This window comes from Peromyscus leucopus, chromosome X (genome assembly GCF_004664715.2).
Source record: "Peromyscus leucopus breed LL Stock chromosome X, UCI_PerLeu_2.1, whole genome shotgun sequence".
Lineage (NCBI taxonomy): Eukaryota > Metazoa > Chordata > Mammalia > Rodentia > Cricetidae > Peromyscus > Peromyscus leucopus.
In genome coordinates this window covers 63,718,123-63,741,216 of record NC_051083.1, presented here as the reverse complement: position 1 = coordinate 63,741,216, position 23,094 = coordinate 63,718,123, and the positions used below count along the sequence as shown (strand labels likewise).

The window sequence follows — 23,094 nt, the reverse complement described above, 5'->3', positions numbered from 1 at the left end:
CACTGAACTGAATGCCCTAGTAAGGACTAGCTTTCATGTTATCAGAAGGCGCCAGGCAAACTTCCAAAGGAGGGAAGCAACCAACAGTCCTATCCAGCCTATGAACCACAAAAACCAGCATGGCATGTAACCCTACAGGTACAGTAATGGGACAAATACCTTGGTGGTAACCAACAACTTTCCAATTGGACTTAAGTCCCGCTCAACAAGAGGGATACCATGCCTGGCACTGGAAACCTAGCCAAATGCTCAGTGCTAGTGAAATCATGGAGGATCTTGGAGGAGTACCTAGGAAGAGTACCTACAACCACCACTTTACTAAAGTGCCAGAATCCCTAACAACCTATAAACATGTCCTTATACTCACAGGTAAGTATCGTCTTCACCTGTCATCAAGAAAAATTCTCTTTGCAACAGATGGAGACCATCACAGGAAACCACAACCAATCAAAATGCAGAGTTGTGGAGACAAGTCCCAACAGATATATCTAAAAAACTCCCGACATCTGAGGCCCATAGGTTAGTGGGGAATTGAGGGGTGGAAATATTGTAAAAGCTAGAGAATCAGTGACTTTACTGAGAGATTGTATCACCTAGTAATGTCAGAGGCTACACCCATAAAAATCTCACCAACATGACTGGCTAAACATGAGCTGCACAAGAAAAACAGTAGTAAACATGCTAAGTTGGACCAGGAGAAGCCCATTAGGCTTCAGCCCTACATAAAGAACTACAGCCAACTAAGGAATGCTGAGAGCAGGAGAAATAGTCTTCCACAGGGAAGAGCACACCAATTGGTCACCCAATACTGTTGGGAGCCAAATGAACCTATAACTTTCTCGGAGGCCCTGATGAAAGGACAAAGGGAACATTAGTTCTGTGTCCTTCTCCAGGAGCAGACTTGGCTAGACCCAGCCTGGAAGGGGTCAAGTGTATGGTTTCTAGGAATCTGAATCTTCCCCTGGGGCTGTGGTTATTAGTCCTAAGACAGTAGTGTCTTGAGGTATCCTGTATTTTCTTTGCCAACATTAGCTGATTTAGCTCTCTGCTGACCTTTGCCATTTTCCCCTGATCCCAACTATTGCTTTTATTCCTCACGCCCTGGTCCTCCCACTTGACACCTAGCTGATAGAGACCCTTATTCATGTGGGTTCAGGTCAAGTGGTACTCAACTGTAAGGCAGTAATATGGGAAAAATCAAGAGTGAGTACAGCCGTCATAAATATATAAAAGAGGTGAAAGAATCAGACTATGAGACTGGCTAAAAATAAATAAGTGAAATGAAAAGTTTAACAAAGGGAAAGAACGGAAAGGGCCAGGAGTAACCCTGGGACTGCCCTCTTCCTTCAGATGCTTCTTTCGCTCCTGCTTTCCACTCCTTGTAATGTGTCACTAGAGAGCTTAGAAAAGTTCTCTATTTTTATTTTTAAACACTTCCCTTGGCTCCCTGAAGAAGGTGCTGTAAATTTAAAAACATGGGAGTATATAGGTAACAGTTTAAAGAAAGAATATCACATATGAGGGCCAAGTGAGTTTCCACAGTGGATCTGTACTGTGGAATTGGATATACGAGATTGCTTCGACCCACAGCATAAATATTATTCAGTTGTAATTCAACATCTCCATAAACCTGGACTCCAAAAGAGAAGGGTGTGTGTGTGTGTGTGTGTGTGTGTGTGTGTGTGTGTGTGTGTGTGTGTGTGTATTAGAAAAAGAAAATCAAATAATAAAGATAAAAAGCCCTGAGCTCGAAGAAGTATGTCAGCTCTTACATTACATTCACTTTGTGATGCTTCAGAGAACAAGGGAAAAGTTTCTTTCTTTATTGATGCAATCATAAAATCACCTAAAATGACTCCTACCCATTTAGCTGAGCAGAGTATCGGTACTACAGCAGGGAATTCTACAGACAAATGGAGGAAAAAGAACACAGTGGGAATGCAGTGGCAGCAGCTGCGCCGCCAAGTCAGGAGCCCGACCCCAAAGGGATGTGCCGCCAGAAACCCGGTGCAGAGCCCACCAGCGATATGTCGACCTACAAGCAGGCCACACTGGACAAGGAATACTTGATGGACTCCCTTTCTGCAGGCGACATGTACCCTATTGCCTTGCATGTGAACTTCTGCAGCTCCCAGAGCAGTCAGGGGTGCCGGGTGATGCCCACCCAGTGAAGAAGCAGCTGGTGGTTCTGGTGTAGTTTCTGACAACAGAGCTGGTTGTCTGCCCGGCAGCCCGAGACATCCAGTACCAGACAAGAACGACCCCAGTATGTCTAAGGAAGACCTGAGTCTCAGTGGCCAGTTTAGTCTTAAACTCCATGGGCCCCACTGTAAACCCCTGCCAGGACTTCTTCAACTATGTCTGTGGGGTCTGGATCAAGGCCAACCCTGTACCCGATGACCACTCACACTGGGGGAGCCTCAGCAACCTCTGCAAACAGAACCAAGCCATCATAAAGTGCTTGCTCACAAGTTCCACTGCCAGCTTGAACAAGGCCCAAAGAAAGCCCAAGTGTATAAGCATGTGTGTAAGAACAAAATGAGGATTGAGGAGTCCAGGCCAAACCCCTGATGGAGCTTATTGAAAACACTGGGGCAGGACTATCACAGGACCCTGGACCAGGGACAGTTTTGAAGACATGCTGCAAATGATCACACCCCACCACCTAACCTCACCCTTCTCTATGTCAGTGTGAAGTCCAAGAAAGCCAACAGCAATATGATCCAAATAGACCAGTCCAGACTCAGCTTGTCCTCTTAGAGACCTGAACAAGGTGGAAAATAAGAAGGTGCTGACTGAATATCTTAACTACACAGTCCATGAGGGAAGCTGCTGGGCAGTAGGAATGAGGACTCCATCCAACCCCAGATACAGCAGATCATGGACTTTGAGATAGTGCTAGCTAATATATCACTATCTCCCAGGAGATGTGCCAGGATTAAGAGCTCATTTGCTACAAAGTCACAGGAGCCGAGCTGCAGAGGTTGGCACCCCCATCAACTGGTTACCTTTTCTCAAAACCATTTTTTTAACCCGGTAGAGATCAATGAGTCCATCATAGTCAACAACAAATAACACATGGGACAAGTCTCTATCCTCATCAACACCACCAACAAATGCCTGATGAACAGCTACATGATGCAGAACCTGGTACAGAAAACAAGCTCCTTCCTGGGTCAGTGCTCTCAGACCAGTGATGAATGCGTGTAGGTCATATATGGGTCAGAGAAGACCTGCCTCCCCTGATGTAAGTTTTTATTTTGAGCCCCATGCTTGTGAAAGCGACCTCCACTGAAGACGGCAAGAACATAAGCAGTGAGATAATCTTGGAGATCAAGAAAGCATTTGAAGAGAGCCTGAGCACCCTGAAAGTGGATGGATGAAGACACACAGAAAATTGCCAAGAAAAAGGCAGGTGTCATCTACAACATGATAGACTACGCTATCTTAATCATAGACCCAAAGAAGCTGGACAAGCCCTGACCCAGGTGCAGAAGTCACTGTATATTCAAGGCTCCCTTCCTAGAGATGCTGCTCACCTGCCATGGTGGCTCTGCTGGTGCCGACTGGAGGAAAAAGGCTCTGATGTCCCTGACTGGGTCCTTGCTAAGCCCAGTGAGGAGGTCACCTATGTCCAGAGGTGGCCAACAGGCAGAAGAACATCCCAAGACCTCCCTCAAAGGCACCATCTCAGTGGGTATGTGGTTTCAGATTGTGGAGTTCCTCCTCCCTGCTTCAAGTTGAGCTCTAGTCCCAAAGCCCGTTTCCAGATCTGACTTTTCAACATCTCATGGAGAGTCACAGACACCCAGCTCAGGAAAGTCCCCAACAAAGATCAGTGGAGTATGACCCCCACCCACCCACCAAAAGTGAGATTGTGTTTCTAGCTGGAATCCTGTAAACACCATTCTATACCCACTCTGCACCCAACACCATGAACTTCGGTGGCATTGGTATCATCCTGGGCCATAAACCGGGAATATGACAAGGATGGGAACCTTCAGCCCTGATGGAAGAACTCATCAATAGAGGCCTTCAAGCAGTAGACCAATGTGTGTCGCAATACAGCAACTACATTGTGAACAATCTCCACACTGCTGGGGAGAACTACCCACAATGGGGGCCTCAAGGCAGCCTACAGGGCTTGCCAGAACTGGATGAAGAAGAATGGAGCTGAGCAGACACTGCCTACCCTGGATCGCTCCAACAACCAGCCCTTCCTGGGCTGAATTCTTCCTGGGATTTGAACAGGTCTGGTGTGCTGTCTGCACACCTGAGAGCACCCATGAAGGCCTCAGTACAGACTCCCACAGCCCCCCTGCTTTCATGTCAATATCAAATGGTCAGCCCTGAAAACATATATACAAGTAACATTATACAGACTGAGCAGGTTGTATTTAGGAAATATATATATATATATATGATGAAAAAAAAGAGACCATGTATTTGAAAGAGAGCAAGGAGAGGTATATGAGAGTGTCTGGAGGGAGGAAAGGGAATGGAGAAATGATGTAATTATATTAGAATCTCAAAACTAAAATAAATGGATTTTTCAAAGAGAAATACGAATTGTGTGGTTCTCAACCTTTCTAAAGATGCAACCCTTTAATACCATTCCTTATCTTGTGAGAGCCCCAACCATAAAATTACTTCATTGATACTTCGTAGCTATAATTTTGCTACTTTTATAAATCATAACGTAAATATCTGTGTTTTCCAATAGTCTTAGGTGAATCCTGTGAAAGGGTCTTTTGACCCCATGGGGGTCACAACCCACAGGTTGAAAACTGCTGCTTTAGAGTTTCTTTGTGATCATTTTTATGTTCCCATTCTTAATATTTTTTAAAGCTGTATGATTGGATATTTAAATATTTTTTTCTTTTTTTTTTTCCGGAGCTGAGTACCAAACCCAGGGCCTTGCACTTGCTAGGCAAGCGCTCTACCACTGAGCTAAATCCCCAACCCCTTATTTAAGTATTTTTTGTACTTAAAATATTATGTAGGGGCTAGAAAGATAGCTCAGTGGTTAAGAGCACTTGCTGCTCTTGCAGAGGACCAGAATTCAGTTCCTAGCATTCATGTTGGGTGGCTCACAACCTCTTGTAAATCCAGTTCTGGGAATCTGTGCCCTCTTCTGGACACTATGGACACACACACACACACACACACACACACACACACACACACACACACACAATTTTTTTTATTCTTGTCTCATATATTCCATCCCGACCGTAGTTTCCTCTCCTTCCTCTCCTCCCAGTCTCCCCTCCTCCCCTCTCCCCCAGATCCACTCCTCTACTTCCCTTCACAAAAGTGTAGGCCTCCAAAGGACATCAACCAAACATGACAATGTTGCAATAAGACATACCATTATATCAAGGCTGAATGAGGCAGCCCAGTAGGAGGAAAAGGGTGCTAAAAGCAGGCAAAAGAGTCAGAGACACGTCCACTCCCACTGTTAAGAGTCTCACAAGAACACCAAGCTATGCAACCATAACATATATGCAGAGGACCAAGGTCAGACCCATGCAGGCTCCATGATTGTCACTTCAATCTCTGTGAGCCCCTATGAACCCTGATTAGTTGATTCTGTGGGCCTTGTTCATGTTGTGTCCTTGACTCCTCTGGCTCCTACAATCCTTCCTGCTTCTCTTCCATGAAATGCCTTGAGCTCCGCCTAATGTTTGGCTGTGGGTCTCTGCATCTGCTCCTATCAGTTGCTGGATGGAGCCTCTTTGATGATGACTGGGCTAGAATATGGTCTATGAGTATAGCAGAATATTATTAGGAATAATTTCATTGACTTTTTTTTCAATTGTGTTTGGTTCTATCCTAGGTCTCTGGGCTATCCAGACTCTGGTTCCTGACCTTCCAGGCAATATCAGGTATGAACTCCCTTTTGTGTTGTGAGTCTCAAGGTTGGACCGTCATTGATTGGCCTCTCCTACAAGTCCTGTGCCATGTTTACCCCAGCATATCTTTCAGGGAGGACAGATGGAAGGGTGAAGGTTTTGTGGCTGGGTTGGTGTCCCAGTCCCACCACAGGATGCCGTGCCTGGTTATAGAAGATGGCTGGTTCAGGATCTGTATCCCCCATTACTAGGAGTCTTCACTAGGGTCACCCTTGTGGATACTAGGGAGTTTCCATTGCACTAAGTTTCTACCTCATCCCCAAAATATCCCCCAATTCCATTCATTTCTCCCTCCCCCAACCTGATCTCTCTTGTTCCCATCCTGGCCTGTCCCCAGTCCACCTGCAAAATCTATTCTGTTTTCCCTTCACAGTGAGATCCATGTATCCCCACTTGAGCCCTCCTCTTTACTTAGCCTCTCTGGGTTCGTGGATTGTAACACAGTTATCCTTTATTTTATAGCTGATACCACTTTTGAGTGAGTACATACCATGTTTCTCTTTCTGGGTCTGGGCTACCTCACTCAGGGTGATTTTTTTCTAGTTCCATCCATTTGCCTGCAAATTTCATGATGCCATTTTTTTAAAAGATTTATTTATTTATTATGTATACGGAAGAGGGCGCCAGATCTCATTACAGATGGTTGTGAGCCACCATGTGGGTGCTGGGAACTGAACTCAGGACCTCTGGAAGAGCAGTCGGTGCTCTTAACCTCTGAGCCATCTCTCCAGCCCTCATGATGCCATTTTTAACAGATAAGTAATACTCCATTGTGTAAATGTACCACATTTTCTTTTTTTCTTTCTTTTTTATTAAGAAAATTTTTCCATTTATTTTACACACCAATCAAAGATCCCCCTCTTCCCTCCTCCCAACTCTCAGCCTCACCCTCCCAACTCACCCCCCACAGCCACCCCACAAGAAGGCAAGGCCTCCCATGGAGAAGCACATCCAGTAGAGGCAAGTCCAAGCCCCTCCCCCTGCCTCAAGGCTGCACAAGGTGTCCCATCATAGGTAGTGGGCTCCAAAAAGCCTGCTCATGCACCAGGGATGGGTTCTAATCCCACCGCCATGCAGATCAAGCTACACAACTGTATTGCCATGCAGAGGGCCCAGCCCAGTCCTATGCAAGCTCCTCAGCCATTGATCCAACTTTAATGAGTTCCCACTAGTTTGGTTTGGTCGTCCCTGCATGTTTCCCTATTATGATCTTGATGCACTGTACCACATTTTCTTTATCCATTCTTCAGTTAACATCTAAGTTGTTTCCAGATTCTGGCTATTATGAATAAAGCTGCTATGAACATAATTGAGCAAGTGTCCTTGTGGTAGGATGGAGCGTCATTTGGGTATATGACCAGAAGTAATATAGCTGGATCTTGAGGTAGATTGATTTCTAATTTTCTGAGAAACCACCATATTGATTTCCAAAGTGGCTGTTCAAGCTTATACTCCTCCTACCAACAATGGAGGAGTGTTTACCTTGCTCCACATCCTTGCCAGCATGAGCTGTCACTTGTGTTTTTTATCTTAGTCATTCTGACAGGTGTACAATCTGGCTGTGACATCTGTCAAACCCAATGATTGCCAGGTTGATTTGGCTGATCTGGCTGACTAGGCAGGTGTCCCCTTCCTCGTTCACCGCTCCATGTGTGCCCCTTCAGAAGCCACACTACGTTGAAGAGAATGACCTTCCCTTGATAGAAGAGGACCAGTCTTTGGTTAAACATATATGAGTAGTTGCACTCCCATGCTAGAACCTCCAAACAAGCTCTCAAGGTCCACACACACCTTTTTTAAATTTTAAGGGATTAAGTACATATTTCTAACCTAGATCCTTGAAATCTTGTGATGTATCAGAAAATAGAGTTACCAGGCAGAATTATGGATTAAAATGCTATCTGCTACTAACTTTCTTCTGCTGACTAGAATTTGACTGGGAAAAATGGTTATAGACAAGGCTAGCTAGACTGGCCTGGAATACCTTCTATGGACTTGTCTGGTACAACAGTACTGTCTTCTTGTTTCATTTCAGTCTCTGACAAAAACCTGTAGATTGCCTACCATCAGTACCAGTTTCCTGGTTGATTGCCCATTTTCCACTGTGACATCTACACCCAGGTTAGCTTCATTATCCATGTGGGACCTGACAGTCTTAATATTCACCTGCTTTATTCACATAAACATATTGCATAAAGACTTTTCTGGGGTTACTCTGGCCTGAAACCCATCTGCTTACAATGTTCTTTTTACAACTATGTATTAACTTCTCTACCTCTTTCTGCTGTATGCTGATTGCTTTCCCTCACTCAGTCTCTACAGCACATTTCTATAGTTCTGCTGAAGGCCAATATCTTTTTCCATTTCTATTTCCTGATGCCTGATTCTTGAGATTTTTGTTTTATTTTTTCAGATTGTACACTTGAACTTTATTTCCTAAACTACCTCTTTGTTTTTTTTATGACAAAGTCTCACTCTATAACCCAGGCTAGTCTCAAACTTGTGATGATTGTCCTGCATCAGTTTCTCGAGTATTGGGATTACAAGCATGACTTACCATGCCTGGCCTTATCTCCTTACATTTGTCTCTACCACTACCACTGATCCTAAAGTTCTTCACAACTTAAAGCTCTGTAGTGTCCTTCTGAATTACTCCACAGCATAGTTTCAGGATATATTATCTGCTATATCTTCTTATACGTACCACTTTTGGCCCAGCATGTACTGTTACCCAAATTCTCTCTCAGCTTTTCATGCCAATCAACATCATTTTAAAGCAAATTTTATAGAGTACACACCACACCCTAAAACAGGCCCTTTAGAGATAAGCAATATCATATAGCCTTTTGGGTAATACCAGACATTAAAAAAGTGATGGGTAAACATGAAAGAGAGCAAAGATTTTTAAGAGCCCAAAGGACAGAGACTAATTTTGTTAGGAGTGGTAAGAGTTAAGGAATGTGACTAGGGAAAAGATAGAGAAGTGAAAGAGAGGATGGGAAAGAACTGAGAAAGGGAAAAGCATGCCTGGCAAAGAGCATCTCCAATGTAAAATACCTAGAAGAAAAAAAACACATATTAAGAGAACATAATATAGGTTGTTCTCCACACACTGATGGCACTGCCTCCCTCATTGCTGAAGACAACACCCACACAACTCATTGAACATGGAGAAGTTGAACTGGTGCCTCCACAGAGCCTTTGCCCCTACATTCTAGTGTCTTTAGTACAGGAAGTACTCTGCATAATAAATACCCAAAAAGAAATATCAACACCAACCTGTCCACTGACCATTTGATCTACAATTCTGTTCTTTCTGCAAGATATGCTAGGGCAATGGTGACATGAAGCTTGTGGGAGGGACCAACCAATAACTTATAGACTTAAGGCCACTCCATGAGATGAAACCCACACCTGACACTGCCTGGATGACCAAGAACCTGAAACTAGATGGCCCAGGGATGTTGGGTAAAACCAAATACTACTGATCTACTAAATAACATAGCAATAAAATGGCTCCTAATGACATTCTGCTATACTCATAGATCAGTGCCTTGCTCAGCCATCATCAGAGAAGCTTCCTCCTGTAGCAGATGAGAACAAATGCAGAGACCCACAGCCAGGCAGTATATAGAGAGTGAGAGACCTTGGAACACTCAGCCCCAAATGGGATGTCTCCATCAAATCCTTTCCCTGAGGGCTCAGGAAAACTTGTGGAAGTGGAGGTGGAAAGATTGTGAGAGTCAGAGGGGATGGAGGACATCAGGAGAACAAGACCTAAATGAACATAACTAAAGCTCATATGAACTCACAGAGACAGGCAGCATGCACAGGGCCTGAATGTGTCTGTACCAGGCCCTCTACATAAATAATACCTTTCAGTTTAGTGTTTTTATTGGATTCTTGAGTGTGCAAACAAGTGGATCTCTGATGCCTTCTCTTGGGTTCTTTTCCTTTTGTTTGTTTTGTCCAATTCTGGTGTGTTAATTTTGTTTTATCATATGATATTACATTAGTTATAAAAAGAGAACATAAAAAGAAGAATATTTAGAATATTGAATATAAAAAAGTAAAAACACAGTAAAAAGGAAATAGGCCTTAAGAAGTTGAATTATGATTTAGAAAAACATTATATGCAAGGCTAATAGAACATTTTAATACCAGTCATCGTACCTATGATTTTATAGCACCTCCTTAGATGATAGACTGGAATGAGAGATCCAGGAATTTCATGGAAGTTCTTTAGCCTGGACTCTCTTCCTCTCTACTCCACTTCCCTACCCACAGCTCCTGAAAGATCATTTTTCAAGATGAATCTCAAATGCTCTTGCTTAAAGTGAGGTCCTTCATGATTTCTCTCCTCTCCATAGGTAGAAAATTGCATTATAGGTGCCCATAGAAACATAGTACACTCTTCTGGTGTACTATGCCTATATTAGAATTTGTTCATGTGCAGTTTCTCCAACTAGATATAGAGTACCTTGAAAACAAGCTTCGAGTCTTATTCGTCTGTCTTTTCCACAGTAGTGCCTGATAAAACATATAATCATGGATAGCATTGAGTCCATTTGTTAACTGGTTTAAACCAGTGTTCCAGCAATTGATACTACTCAAACTCCAATGACTTTGTCACAACTATGTCATTACCTTGTTTTGTTTTTTTTCCTTGGTTGGGAAAAGCAATGGATCCCCTGCCCACACTGACACACACACACACACACACACACACACACACACACACACACACACACAATGCAACTAACACAAATACTGGTATGAGCCATCTACACCCTCAGACACAAGTCTTCAAGGCCTCTGGAGAGTAACATAACAACCCAGTGAGACAGAATCAGTGAGCCTTCCTTAGACCTAACCAAAGGGAAATGAAGGTAGAAGGGCATGCTTTCCCAGTTTTGATTCAAATTACCTGTCTCCAGCTAATGTTATTCCAATGCACTTCACTGTGTTATTTACTATTCTTACAAAAGTGCTAATCAATTTGTACTTAAAATAGATTTTTTTAAACCTTTCCAAATTTGTTGTCATAAATGTCTTATCAATGGGAAAAAGCTAACACAAGCTCAGGGTTGAGGTATAAAAAATTATATTCTCTCTCCAGAATTATTGTTGTAAACAGCCAAGATAGATAGATAGATAGATAAGAAAATTAATGCATTTAGTTGTCTATCTTAAAGTTAGATTTGAAAAGTCATAAGAAATTACTAAAAGATTGCTTATAATTTACCTTTTTAATTCTAGAAAATAAGGACCTAAAGTATTGATATCATTAAATGAATTCCTTTTTGAAAGAAAATGAGAATTACTAAAATCAACTTTACAAAGTGGTTATACATCAAAATGAGATACCTTCTGTATCTATATCCAGCCTAGAACCTAGTACATACTCATTGTCTTTCCCCATCTCAATTCACCAAGCCCCCACACCTTACTCTGAATTTCTTTGTCTGCTGCCAAAGTATATTTCTCCTTTGTTATCAGCCTTATAACATTTTCTTTACTTCTGTGCTACAAATTCTGGGTACTGGTTTTTTTTGTAGTTGTTGTTAAAGGAAAGATTTTTCTGTTAAAGGAAAATTATGTCCTGAGAGAAGTAATATCCCAGAGTAAAGTCAGAGTTATTATACTATGTCCTGGAATAATAGTCTCGTCATGTCTGACACGATTGGATAATTGTTGATACTTATAAGTGTATTGCTCCATTATATATTTCATGGAACATTAATTCTTAGCAATAATAAATACTTGTATGAAGCAGTGTTTCATTATTATGCTTTTCCTGAACAGAGTACAAGTACAGGTCAGTAACACAGAAATTTGTACTTGTATAGCCTTCTTTTGGGCAGAGGTTGAAAATGGTAAGAAATGGGAAGAAAACACTTTGGATTTTAAGATTAAAATATCTGTTTTCTTTATCAAAGTTCTGAGTTATTCTCATGGATTTGCCATTATGTTCATTATGACATTAGCTATCATAGTTCCTCTGTGTCTTGACCTTTCTGGTACTAAAAATAGACTTTCTTGAAATTAACTATAAACATAAAAGACGAGAAGACACTAAGGATTGAAATCTACAAATAATGCATTTATTTATTTATTTAAAATATGTCTTAATTGAAATAGAATTACATCACTTTTCGCCCCTCCCGAACCTCCCTCCAGCACATCCCTCCAACCTCTCTCATGTCCCCACCACTCTCAAATTGATAACTTCTATTTCTTTATTATTGTTACAAATGCATGTGCACATGTGTGTGTGATGCACAAATATAAATAAATACAACTTGCTGAGTCCATTTTGTTGTTTGTGTGTATATAGTTTCAGACTTGCCATTCTGTATTGGACAACCAATAAGGAAGTTTATCCATGGGAGAGACTAATTCTCCTTCTCCAAGCAGTCATTAATTATTTGTCATTCTTTGTCTAAGGATAGGACTCCACAAAAATTTTCCCTTCTCATGTTAATATGTCCATCTCAAAGTGGAAGCTATGAGCCCTGATACCTGTCTCTTAGTTCAATTGACCTTTTACTTTTTTGTACAGAAGATTTTAGTTTCATGAGATCCCAATTGTTAATTGTTTCCTTGGTTAGGTTTACACCTATGGAGTGGGGGGTATTCATGCTTGTGTGTGCGTGTGTGCATGTGTGTGTGTGTGTGTGTGTGTGTATGTTGTGTGTGTGTGTGTGTACCTATTGTGAATGAAATTCCTTAATATCCTTATGATTTTCTGAATTTCATTGTTCATTCTCTTTTCATTTATAATTGCTTTAACTTTAATCATTTAATTTTTAATTAATTGCAATAATGTTTGCATTAACTGTTTCTTCTGGCTAACTTTGCTAGAAGGTTATTAATACTATTTATTTTTCCAAAGAACCAGCCCTTTGTTTTATTCTTTTGTTTTGTTGTTACTGTTGTTCCTAGTTCATTAATTTCAACCCTTATTTTGATTATCTCTTCCCATCTTTTGCTTCTGTTTGTTCTTTTTGTTTTTAATTCTTACTTTTTAATTTTTATTAAGAAATTTTCTACTCACCCTACATACCACCCACAGATCCCACCTCTTCCCTCCTCCCACTCCCCAGCCCTCTCTCCCAAGCCACCCCTGATCCCCACATCCTACAAATTAAGGTCTCCCATGGGGAGTTGGCAGAGCCCTGCACACCAAGCTAAGGCAGGTCCAAGCCCCTCCCCGCGGCACCAAGACTGCACAAAGTGCCACACCACAGGCACCGGGTTTCCAAAAGCCTGCCCATGTACCAGGGATGGATCCCAATCTTTTTCTAAGACTTTAAGGTGCATCATTAAGTTATTAATTGAAGATATCTCAAATTTTTATATAAGTACTTAACACTGTAAACTTTCATCTTAAGGGTGTCTTCTCTGTGTCCCATAAGTTTTGGTAAGCTGTGTTTTCATTTTCATTCAATTCTATTTATTTTCTATTCCCTTATTGATTTCTCTAGGGACTCATACATCATTCAGTAGTATATTGTTTAACCTCCATGAGTTTGTGTACTTTCTGTGATTTCTATTACTGTTGATATCTAGCTTTATTCCATTGTGATTAGATGGAATATAGGATATTATTTCAACTTTCCCATATTTGTTAATACTTGTTCTGTATCCTAGTATGTGATCAATTATTGATAATTCTATGGGCTGCTGAGAATATGTATTCTTTAGTAGAATGTTCTATAGATGTCTGTTACATCTATTTGATTAATGATATTGTTTAAGTCCAATGATTTTCTGGTTGTTTTTCTTTATTTAGATTAACCTGCTTGTGGTGACAATAGAGTATTGAAGGCACCCACTATTACTATGTCAAGTCTCATCTGTGATTTTAGACCTACTAATGTGTCTTTTATGAAATTTGGTGCACCTGTGTTTGATACATATGTTTAGAATTGTAATATCCTCTTGGTGGATTTTTTTGTCTAGTATGCAGTGTCCTTTCCTATCTCTTCAGACTTGTTTAATTTTGAAGTCTATTTTGTAAGTCTATGTCTGCCTGTTTGTTAGTTCCATTTGCTTGGAATACCTTTTTCCATCCTTTTACCCTGTATCTGTCCTTGATGCTGAGGTGTGTTCCTTCAAGACTACAGGAAGATGGATAGATAGATCCTGTTTTATAGTCCAATATATTAATCTCTGTCCTTTTAATTGGAGAAATTGAGACCTTTAATATGACACTGTTCAGTTATTATTGAACAGTGTTTATTAATTTCTGTTATTTGTTGTGACATTGCTGTTTTCTTATATCTCTTTTGATTAACTGCCCTGAAATTGCTTATATTCCCTATGACTTCTTGAGTGTGTTTGTCCTTCACTTTAGACTGACATATTCCTTCCAGTAGACTCTGTTGAACTGACTTAGTGATCGTAAATTCCTCTAGTCTATTTTTATCATGGGAAGGTTTTATTTTTCCTTCAATTTTAATTGATAGTTTTACTGAATATGATAGTCTGGGTTGACAATTTTGGTCTTTCAGAATTCGGAATACATATTTGCAGGCCCTTCTGGTGTTGAAGTTTCTGTAAAATAATCAGGTATTATTTTGGTGGGACTGCCTTTATAAGTAACCTAACCATTTCTTCTTGCAGTTTTCAACACCATTTCCTTAGACTCTGTTTTAGCATTAACAATGTCTTGAGGATTTTCTTTTCTAGCTATGTCTATTTGGTGTTCTATAGATCCTTGTACCTGGCTGGACATGCCTTTCTCTAGGTTTAGGAAATTTTCTTCTATCATTTTATTAAAAAATATTCACCATACATTCACTGTGGTATATTTCATTTATACTCATAATTCAAATATTAGATTTTTCATGGTATTTCAAAGCTCCCCTGTGTTTCGTTCATTTTTTTAATTCTCAAGTCCTTCATTGAGTGATACAATTCCTCTTCATCTTTCAGTCCCAACACTCTGTTTTCCACATGATAAATTCTGCCAGTAACGATTTCCAGTGGGATTTTTAATTTGACTTACTAAGTTTTACATTTCCAGCATCATTTCAGTTTGGGTTTTATTTAACAATTCTTTTTCTTTATTAAATTATATTTTCATATCTTGAATTGACTTCCACATTTCATTCAGCTCTTTGTTTGGTTCCCTTAGAATATATACCAATCCTCTTTGAGTTGTTTGAACACAGTTTTAATCATTCTTTTGAATTCTTTGTCATGAAGATCTCACTCATTTTCATTAGGGTTCATTACTATGAGATTGGTAATGGTTTGGGGACGGGGTGGTATATTTACTAATTTTCTGTTGATGTGATAAAATGCCATGACCAGGGAAACTTATAGATGGGAGAGTTTATTTGGCTTATGGTCCCAGAGGGATAAGTTTGTCATGGAGGGGAATTGTGACAGCAAGCAAACATGGTGGCTGGAGCTGGAAGCTGAGAGCTTACATTTTTGAACTGCAAGCAAGAAGCAGAAATAGTTAACTCTCTAAAACTCTCAAAGCATGTCTCCAGTGATGTACTCCCTCCAATAAGGTCCCTCCTGAACCTACCCAAATAGCCCACTAACTGGGGACTAAGTACTCAAATATCTGAGCCTACAGGGGACATTCTCATTCAAACCACCACAGGGGGACATGTTCTGTTTTTTCACTTTTGTTTCTGTACTAGAATTTGTGCACCTGAAGTAGTTTGTTAGTTGAATCCTTTTTTTCTTCAAATCACATTTCTTGTTTCAATGTGGGCATATACAACATCCATGAGAGGATTAAGCTATAGAAGGTTGAGGTGTTTTGTTTTGTGGTACTGGTATTGGAGCTGAGGGCTCTATCACTAGTCCTCTTTTGAGAGCCCACTTTTGTCTCTGTAAACAGACACCATCCAAGGGTCAGTATAACCCTTGTTGGTCCTCTCCTCTGCAGCCTTCTGGTGTAGCTCTCCCCATCTGTTGCTCTGGACAACCTGTGGTTGGGGGCAAGAGCTCTCAGAAAGCTAGGTGTAGTCAGGAGGTCTATGTCATATAGAGGGGTAGGACTTACCTACAAATTCTGGAAAACACTGGAGGAGCAATTTATAGGGTTGGAAGTAGTGGTCCTAGTCTGAAGTGTGAGAATGGAATATCCTGGAGGAACTAGGTGGCCTGGAAGCATGTGAAAGCAAGATCCCAGAAGAGCAGGAAGTCCCATGAAGTTAAACAGTGAAATCTACCCAGTCTCAGAGGAAGGGATACTCCATAGGGTTGGAAGGAGAAGGGACTACCTGGGAAGATAGGGAAAGGATGTTACAGATGAGCTGGTTGAAGCTATAGGATGGGAAGGAGCAGAGTCAACTGGTGATACAAGAAAGGGAGTTCCCAGAGTAGCCATGTAGCCTATGGAGTGGAGAAGAATAGGCATATCTGACTACACAGGTAGAGGAAGTCCTGGAGGAGCAGGACAGGTCTGTTGGAAGAGAATGAGTGGGTCTACCTGGTGGGTACCAGAAAGATAAGTCCCAGAGTCAGCCAGGCAGGTCCGTGGGGTTAGAAGTAGTGGGCATACTTGGTGCCTCATAGAAGGAATGTCCCAGAGGAGCTCAGCAGGCCCTGTTTTATTTTGCTTTGTTTTTGAGTCAAGGTCTCACTATGTTGACCAGGCTGACCTCTAACTTGTCCCCACTACTGAGTGCTGATATTACAGGCATGTGATGGCATATGGCCTTAGTGTGTGCTTTTAAATAAAGGGATGAAAACTTGAAAGCTTGACTGGGAAGAATGTTTAGGGAAAGAGGTTAGCTGAAATGAGTAGGGATTTATGGAGTGGCACATGATGATCACCTTTATCTCAAGTAGACTCATCTATCATTTTCAATATACCTAATACCCAAGTAAGTGGACAAAAATGAAGAGCTATAGATGTTTGTACTGTGTCTTAAAAGCACCACACAAGGCTGCAACCTTTTCATAAAATCTCGATCTTACTTACAGTCACATTTTAAAAATCTTGATATGTTTTTAGAGTAGAGGAATGGTTATCAAAATTCCATTGAAGTCATATAAATCAAGAAACTAAGGACTCCTCTATCCCTTTCAGTTTTAGAAATCAAAGTTTAAGACATAGAGAAAATAAGTGTGATATATAGCTATAGATATGAATATAGATGCAGATAAAGATATATAGATATGCATATATCAAAAAATGAGACCATGAATTAGAGAGGGAGTGAAGCAAGGAAAGAGACATGGTAGGAGGTGGAGGAAGGAAAGGGGATATAGGGAAATGATGTGATTATATCTTAATAATAAAAAAATTAAGTATGATGTATATGAATAATATATGTGAATTGGTTTGTCTTTAAAGAACTTGTGGTCATCAAAGTAGAAACAAAACTAATTTCCACATAGATACACATTATTGAATGTTATCCTAGACTTTGCATATTTCCTAATTGGGCAGCTGTAATTAGGCTAATTTTGTACACTTACCTGCTTCCTCCAGTTTGGGTTTTGAATAGTATAGTTGTTGATAGGGAATGTAAGTACCTTATATAGTAGATGTGAACTATGAACCAAAACCAGCAGAAGTGATGAAGCCAGTCTAGAAAACAGATCCCAGCAAGTGTTTTTAAAACTCTATAACTGAAATAACATGTAAAACACAAAAACTGAATGACTAACATTGTATATTTGAAATATGCAGGTTGGACAGCATTTGAAATTGGGATGAAACAGTAAGAGGCTACATTCATGGATAACCAACAAGATAAAGCTATTGCTGCCTCAGCCAATGGAGAAAACAGTCTGATTAATGGAGTCAAAGAAAATGGTAAGAGAGTTTACTTGTATACTTAATGTATATGTATATATTATCTTCCCTGGTAGTCTTTTTTTATTATTCATGTGGATTTTCAGTATACAGAAACTTGCGACAGATTGAATCCAAAATATAATTAAAGTTGATGTAAATCTAAACTTTATTCTACCAAATCTTTAACTGAACTAGAAGAATCCCTGAGAGTTCTCAGATAAATCACCTTGCTCTGTCAAATCCATCTGCTAAATGGCGTTCCTCAAAATTACTAGTAAATTACAAGTATGATGTGAAACTTTTGTAGACACACTAGGAACTTTTCTAACATAAGTTTTCAATAACAGGTATGTGTCTCATAGCTAAAACCATGAACAGCACCCTACGCAGTTTCCTTTCTGAAAGCTTTGACTTTCCAATTGATCCATCAGTCCAGTTCTTTCATCATTTCTGAGGGGGCTCTATCTTTTCCTGAAGAAGAATCTGAGCCTAAAAATGGTTATTTGCCACTTGTATGAATGTTCAGTATTAAATCGGAGTTGTTTTACTAGTGTTTAGGTGGTAATAAATAAAGCTAGAGAAAAAAAGGCTATGATATCCAAGCATTAGAAACTGACCAGGGAAAGGGACTTGATGAGCCTTATCTAAGACCCTTACCTTTATTCCTGCCTTTTTCCCCTTTTTCTCTAGACTCAGAGGACCAGGATGTGGCAATGAAGTCATTTGCAGCTCTAGAAGCTACTACACCAGTCCAACCTATCCCAGTGGCACAAAAAGAGCCCTCGATGTTTCCTAGGGATCTCCCACCTCTGCCATCTAAGAAGCCATGTGTGCAGAGCCCTCCATCTCCTTTGGGCCTGATCGAAGCACCTGATCATTCTGCTAATAGTGCTTCTGTGAATGCCATCTCCCTCACATCTGGAGTTGCAAAAGGCCTGAATACATGGTCACTGCCCAGTGAGTGTGAGAAAGCTCCATTTGCTATAATGGAGCCTGCAGGCATGTCAGCTCTGAATGGAGACTGCCTCATGCAGCCAAGCCGGACTTGCTTAGGTTGCTTCATGGAATCAAAAGAAGCAGTAGACCCTGAACCAGGGATCAGTCTGAAAGTCGGTGATCTAAACAGAGATTATGAAACATGTGCAGTCTCCGATATAGGGATCCAATGCATTAATGCTGGGGAAAATATAAAATATGGAGAGCAGCTGCTTTCAGACCAGCTATTAGGCTTCCCTCTGCATAAATCAAGGGCAGGAGATAGACGAGAAACTGAAAAACCTGACATTGACTTGGAAGATCCAACACAGAAAAGTTATTATGAGGCATTACTGTTAGATAAGTGCAATACTGAAGAAGCTTTACTGGCAAATTCCAATCAGGACTGGGGTTACTTTGAGACTTTTATTAGTGAGAGTAAGATTGAACTACTTGACCTCTGTTCCAAGAATGAACTGTCTGTTAACCTTTTCTCTGAAGAAGATGTGGATAACTATATGTTCGATGATGATGAGTCAACGCTAGGCAGTGATGTCTGCTCCCTCAAAATTCGATATGAGTCCTTTCAGGACAATGTTCGAGACAAGACCACCCTTCTGATGCAGGAAGATGCCCAATTCAATTTTTTCCCCAGTGTCTTTACTACATGTCCCAAGAGGGAATCTAAGAGTGGAATCCTCAAGCAGAGCAGTGATCTTTCTCAATTCAAGGTCCCTGATGTGAGCATCATCTGGGGAGAGGAAGATAAAAACTTGGACAAGAAGAAAGGCAAAGAGGAAATACATGAAGACAAAAGTGTAGAGAAAAAAGATGAAAAAGATAATGAAGAAAAGCCTGAATTAAATAATAAACCATGTAGTGGGCTTGAGGTAGAGCAATTTAAGAACCTAAAGCCGGACCATCTTACTAATTCCCTGGAGACATCAGGGAATTTCAGTGATGACAGTTCCTTCATTGAGGTCTCATATGATGCCATGGGGGAGATCAAAGACTGTAGCCGCTATATGGCTCGGGACACTAATTCTGGAAGCTCATCCTCCCAGCAGAACTATGGGCTGAGAGCCAAGAGAAAAGTCAGATACAGTGAAGATTATCTATATGATGTTGACTCACTAGAAGGGGAAAAAGTAAATGAGAGGAAGGAATGGCCTCCAGGTGGTTCCAAAGAAGAAGATGACGATGAATGGTGTCCCAAGAAGAGAAGAAAAGTCACCCGTAAGGAGCCTCCTGTTATTATCAAATACATCATTATCAATCGCTTTAAAGGTGAGAAGAACATGCTGGTGAAGCTTAGTAAGGTAGATGCCAGTGAGACAACAGTAAATCTGAGTGAGAATCAGCTCAGTAAGTATGCCAAGTTATCACCGTTGAAGGGCTTTTGGCAAAAGAAGAAAAAGCAGAGAAACAGCAACACAGACTCCATCAAAACACCCTTATGCCAAAAGCAAAGTTTTGAACCAGGTAGCTTTGAGATGTCATTCCTGCCACCTGCTCGTAAACGGAAATCTAAGCTTGGCAATAGACACAGGATTCAAAGGATCCAATCCATGGAATCTTCAGCAAGTAGTAAGCAGGTGCCACTCTGCAGTGATCAGAGACAAGCTAGTAATCGCAAAGAAGAAGGCAGCTTGAAAGGTACATCAAAGTCAGCACCTCTTGCTGCTCCAAGCTGTGCCAGTGGATCACATTTACGTGGCATCATAGTCCCTGACTCAGTGAAAGTCAAAACCCAAGACACAGAGTTTAAGGGGCCTGAGAGGAAAGTGCTCAACAAAATTAAATTTAAAAGTGAAGCTAGACTAAAATCCAAAAAAATCAAAACTGGACAAGAGAACAAACCAGTTCAAATGAGCCCTGTCTTAGAAGACCAATCCTCCAAGGCGAATTTAAAAAATGAAGTCATTCCTGGAACCTCAAACAATTCCCACCTGTCTGAATTTCACGAGACAAAGGTGGTTAAGAATTCCACTTTCTTGCCAACCACCTGCTCTTCTGAAATGCCTTTATCTTCTGCTAATGTTGCCACAAATATACCTGTTATCCCTGGAGGGTATTTACAAACACTCTTAGATGCTTCTGACTTGTCAAATAATACTAGTATCTCATACTTCACCAACAATTCTCCAGAGCAAAATGAAGGCAGCCTTGCTCAAACAGAAAAATCATTTGTCCCTCTCCAGTCTGCTCAGGACTGTGTGCTGTCCTCATCTTCTGAGTCTGAGCTGCAACCGTCGTCTCATAACTTCAAACTGGAAGCAAGCAACTATGGAAGTATGTGGTCCAACAAGGCTACATCTGGCCCCCAAGAGTTCATGACTGAAGTCTCAAGGGAGATAGCCACAAATCAACCTAGTGAATTTGAAGCCTCCCAAGTAGTCTCCATGGAGAATAACCTCACAGCTATAACATACAGTCCTGTCTGCCTCAGTAGTGGTTGCAACAAGGTTCTTTATGCCTGTGTGCAGGACACCCATCTCCCATCTGATGACTCTTATCAATTGTGTCACTTTAGTAATGGAGAGATCTGCTTTCCTTTCCAGCAGACTCCAGTCAGTGCAGATGATGATGGCCGACTCTTTAGCTTTGATTCGATGACTCCCCTTTCTGTCAGTTCAAGCAATTATTGTTCCTTAAGCTTGAAATCCTGTGAAAAGGATGGTGATGATGATATCACCGATGACTTCTTGGCCCACTGCAGCCCCAAACTGGTGATCCAGCAGAGCATTGATGAGATAACACCACTTAAAGAGTCCACTGACCTCCTCGATATCTCCAACTTCACTCCTGACAAGTTCCGCCACTCTTCCCTCTCAGAAATGTCTCCACCGGACACACCCAGTCTTTCTCCTCAGAGTACCAGATGTGAGAATATCAAAACAATGAAAGGATTCCAAGAGGGTGTCCCAGGATCATTGGGCAGCATGGAGAAAATCAAGTGGGACTGTAGTACTCTTTCCCAACAGGTCCAAGCAGATGATGGTTTTACATTAAATAACCATCAGTTTCAGTTCCATATGTTCAATGATGAGGACTCTGTTGGCCTGCTCCAAAAAAACCCTTGCCTGTCAACGTTTGATGAGTCAGCTGGGCAAATTAGTACCAACAACAAAGTGTCAAAATCAAGAAAGAAAATTTCACCTGGCAAGAGTGGGGCTGTGAGCCAAAGTTCTTCTCAGAAAAACACCAGGAAAAAGTCCCCAAAAGCCAGCAACAAAGGGGTTGAAAAGCCACCTAGCAAAACCTCCCGCCAGGTTCCTAAATCAGCAAAGAAAGGGAAATATGTGGCTGCTGTCAATGGAGAGAAAATGCAGATTGGGATTGGCCGTAGTGGGGGCCAGCCCAACAGTACATCCTCTAGTGGAAAGGCACTGACTGAATGTATTCAACATGGTGGTCCTGTTACCCCTATGAAGATGCCAAGTCAGAAGGGACTTTCTGGAGACTGGGCTTTGGGAAAGGAAAGCAGGCCAGCCTGGAATGACATGAGTGTAGTCACTAATACCAACAACCTTCTGGATGATGACCAACGGGAATTTCAAGAACCTTCCTACATCTTGTCCAACATTGCCTCTGGTATGGCAGATGTGCAGAGATTCATGATGGCCTCCATAGAGCCCCTTTGGGAACCCATGGAGCACCAAGGGGAGTCCACCACATTCTACTCCCCTGATTCCAATAGCCTAAAATTAAAAACCCTCAAAATATTAGCTGGGACACCACAAGAATCTAAGAAAAAGGTTAACAATGGATCATCAGGAGCTACTAAGAATCACAGGTCAATCAAAGGTGTGAGCAAAAGCAATGGGAAAGGAGCAAATGCTGATCCTGGTCGTGCAGACATGCCTGGTTATAATGAGGACTCTCAGTCTGCCTTCTTTGATAAAAAGTACAGTAACATGAGCACTTTAGGCAATAACGGACCAACACACAAAAAATTATATCGTCACAAATCCAGCTCCAAGGCCCTGCGAGATGAGAAATACAAGGGAAAGCGTGTGGAACGAGAACAGGTCCACAAGGAAGAGGCTGGAACAGCTACTTTTGAAAAACTGAGGTAATACTACACCAAAATGGCTAAGATGAGATGCGCCCTTGGCCTTCCTACTACCTGCTGAGCCCAGAGTTCCTCATTTTTCCCTCTTGAAAGCAGAAGTTTGCATGAGAGACTCTTTCCCATTCTCTTCCTTTTTCAAATTAAAAAGAAAAGAAAAAAGTGCATGGAAATCCCTGTGCTTTTTAAGTCACTCAAAATATCAGCAATTTTGTTGTGGCTTGGCTAGGGATAAGCTCTAACCAAGGCTACGTTTTTCTCCTATTCTGCGTTAAATTTTGCTTATTAAGAAAATAGAACTAAAATATGCTCTTGAATGATTTTTGGAATGGAAGGGCTTTGCAATAAAGACAGAA

General features: G+C 41.1%; 1 protein-coding gene and 1 pseudogene across 1 annotated transcript in view; both read left to right on the top strand.

Annotated features, from left to right (window-relative positions):
- Positions 1–23,094, top strand: part of Nexmif (neurite extension and migration factor) — a 150,747-nt gene that overhangs the window by 125,084 nt on the left and 2,569 nt on the right. Inside the window, exons 2-4 of the mRNA XM_028891970.2 lie at positions 5,840–5,888; positions 17,584–17,709; positions 18,382–22,741. Coding sequence (XP_028747803.1) covers positions 17,631–17,709; positions 18,382–22,741 — 4,439 coding nt within the window. The 5' untranslated portion in view covers positions 5,840–5,888; positions 17,584–17,630. The remainder of the gene's footprint in view (positions 1–5,839; positions 5,889–17,583; positions 17,710–18,381; positions 22,742–23,094) is intronic.
- LOC114708603 lies at positions 1,693–4,366 on the top strand (annotated as a pseudogene).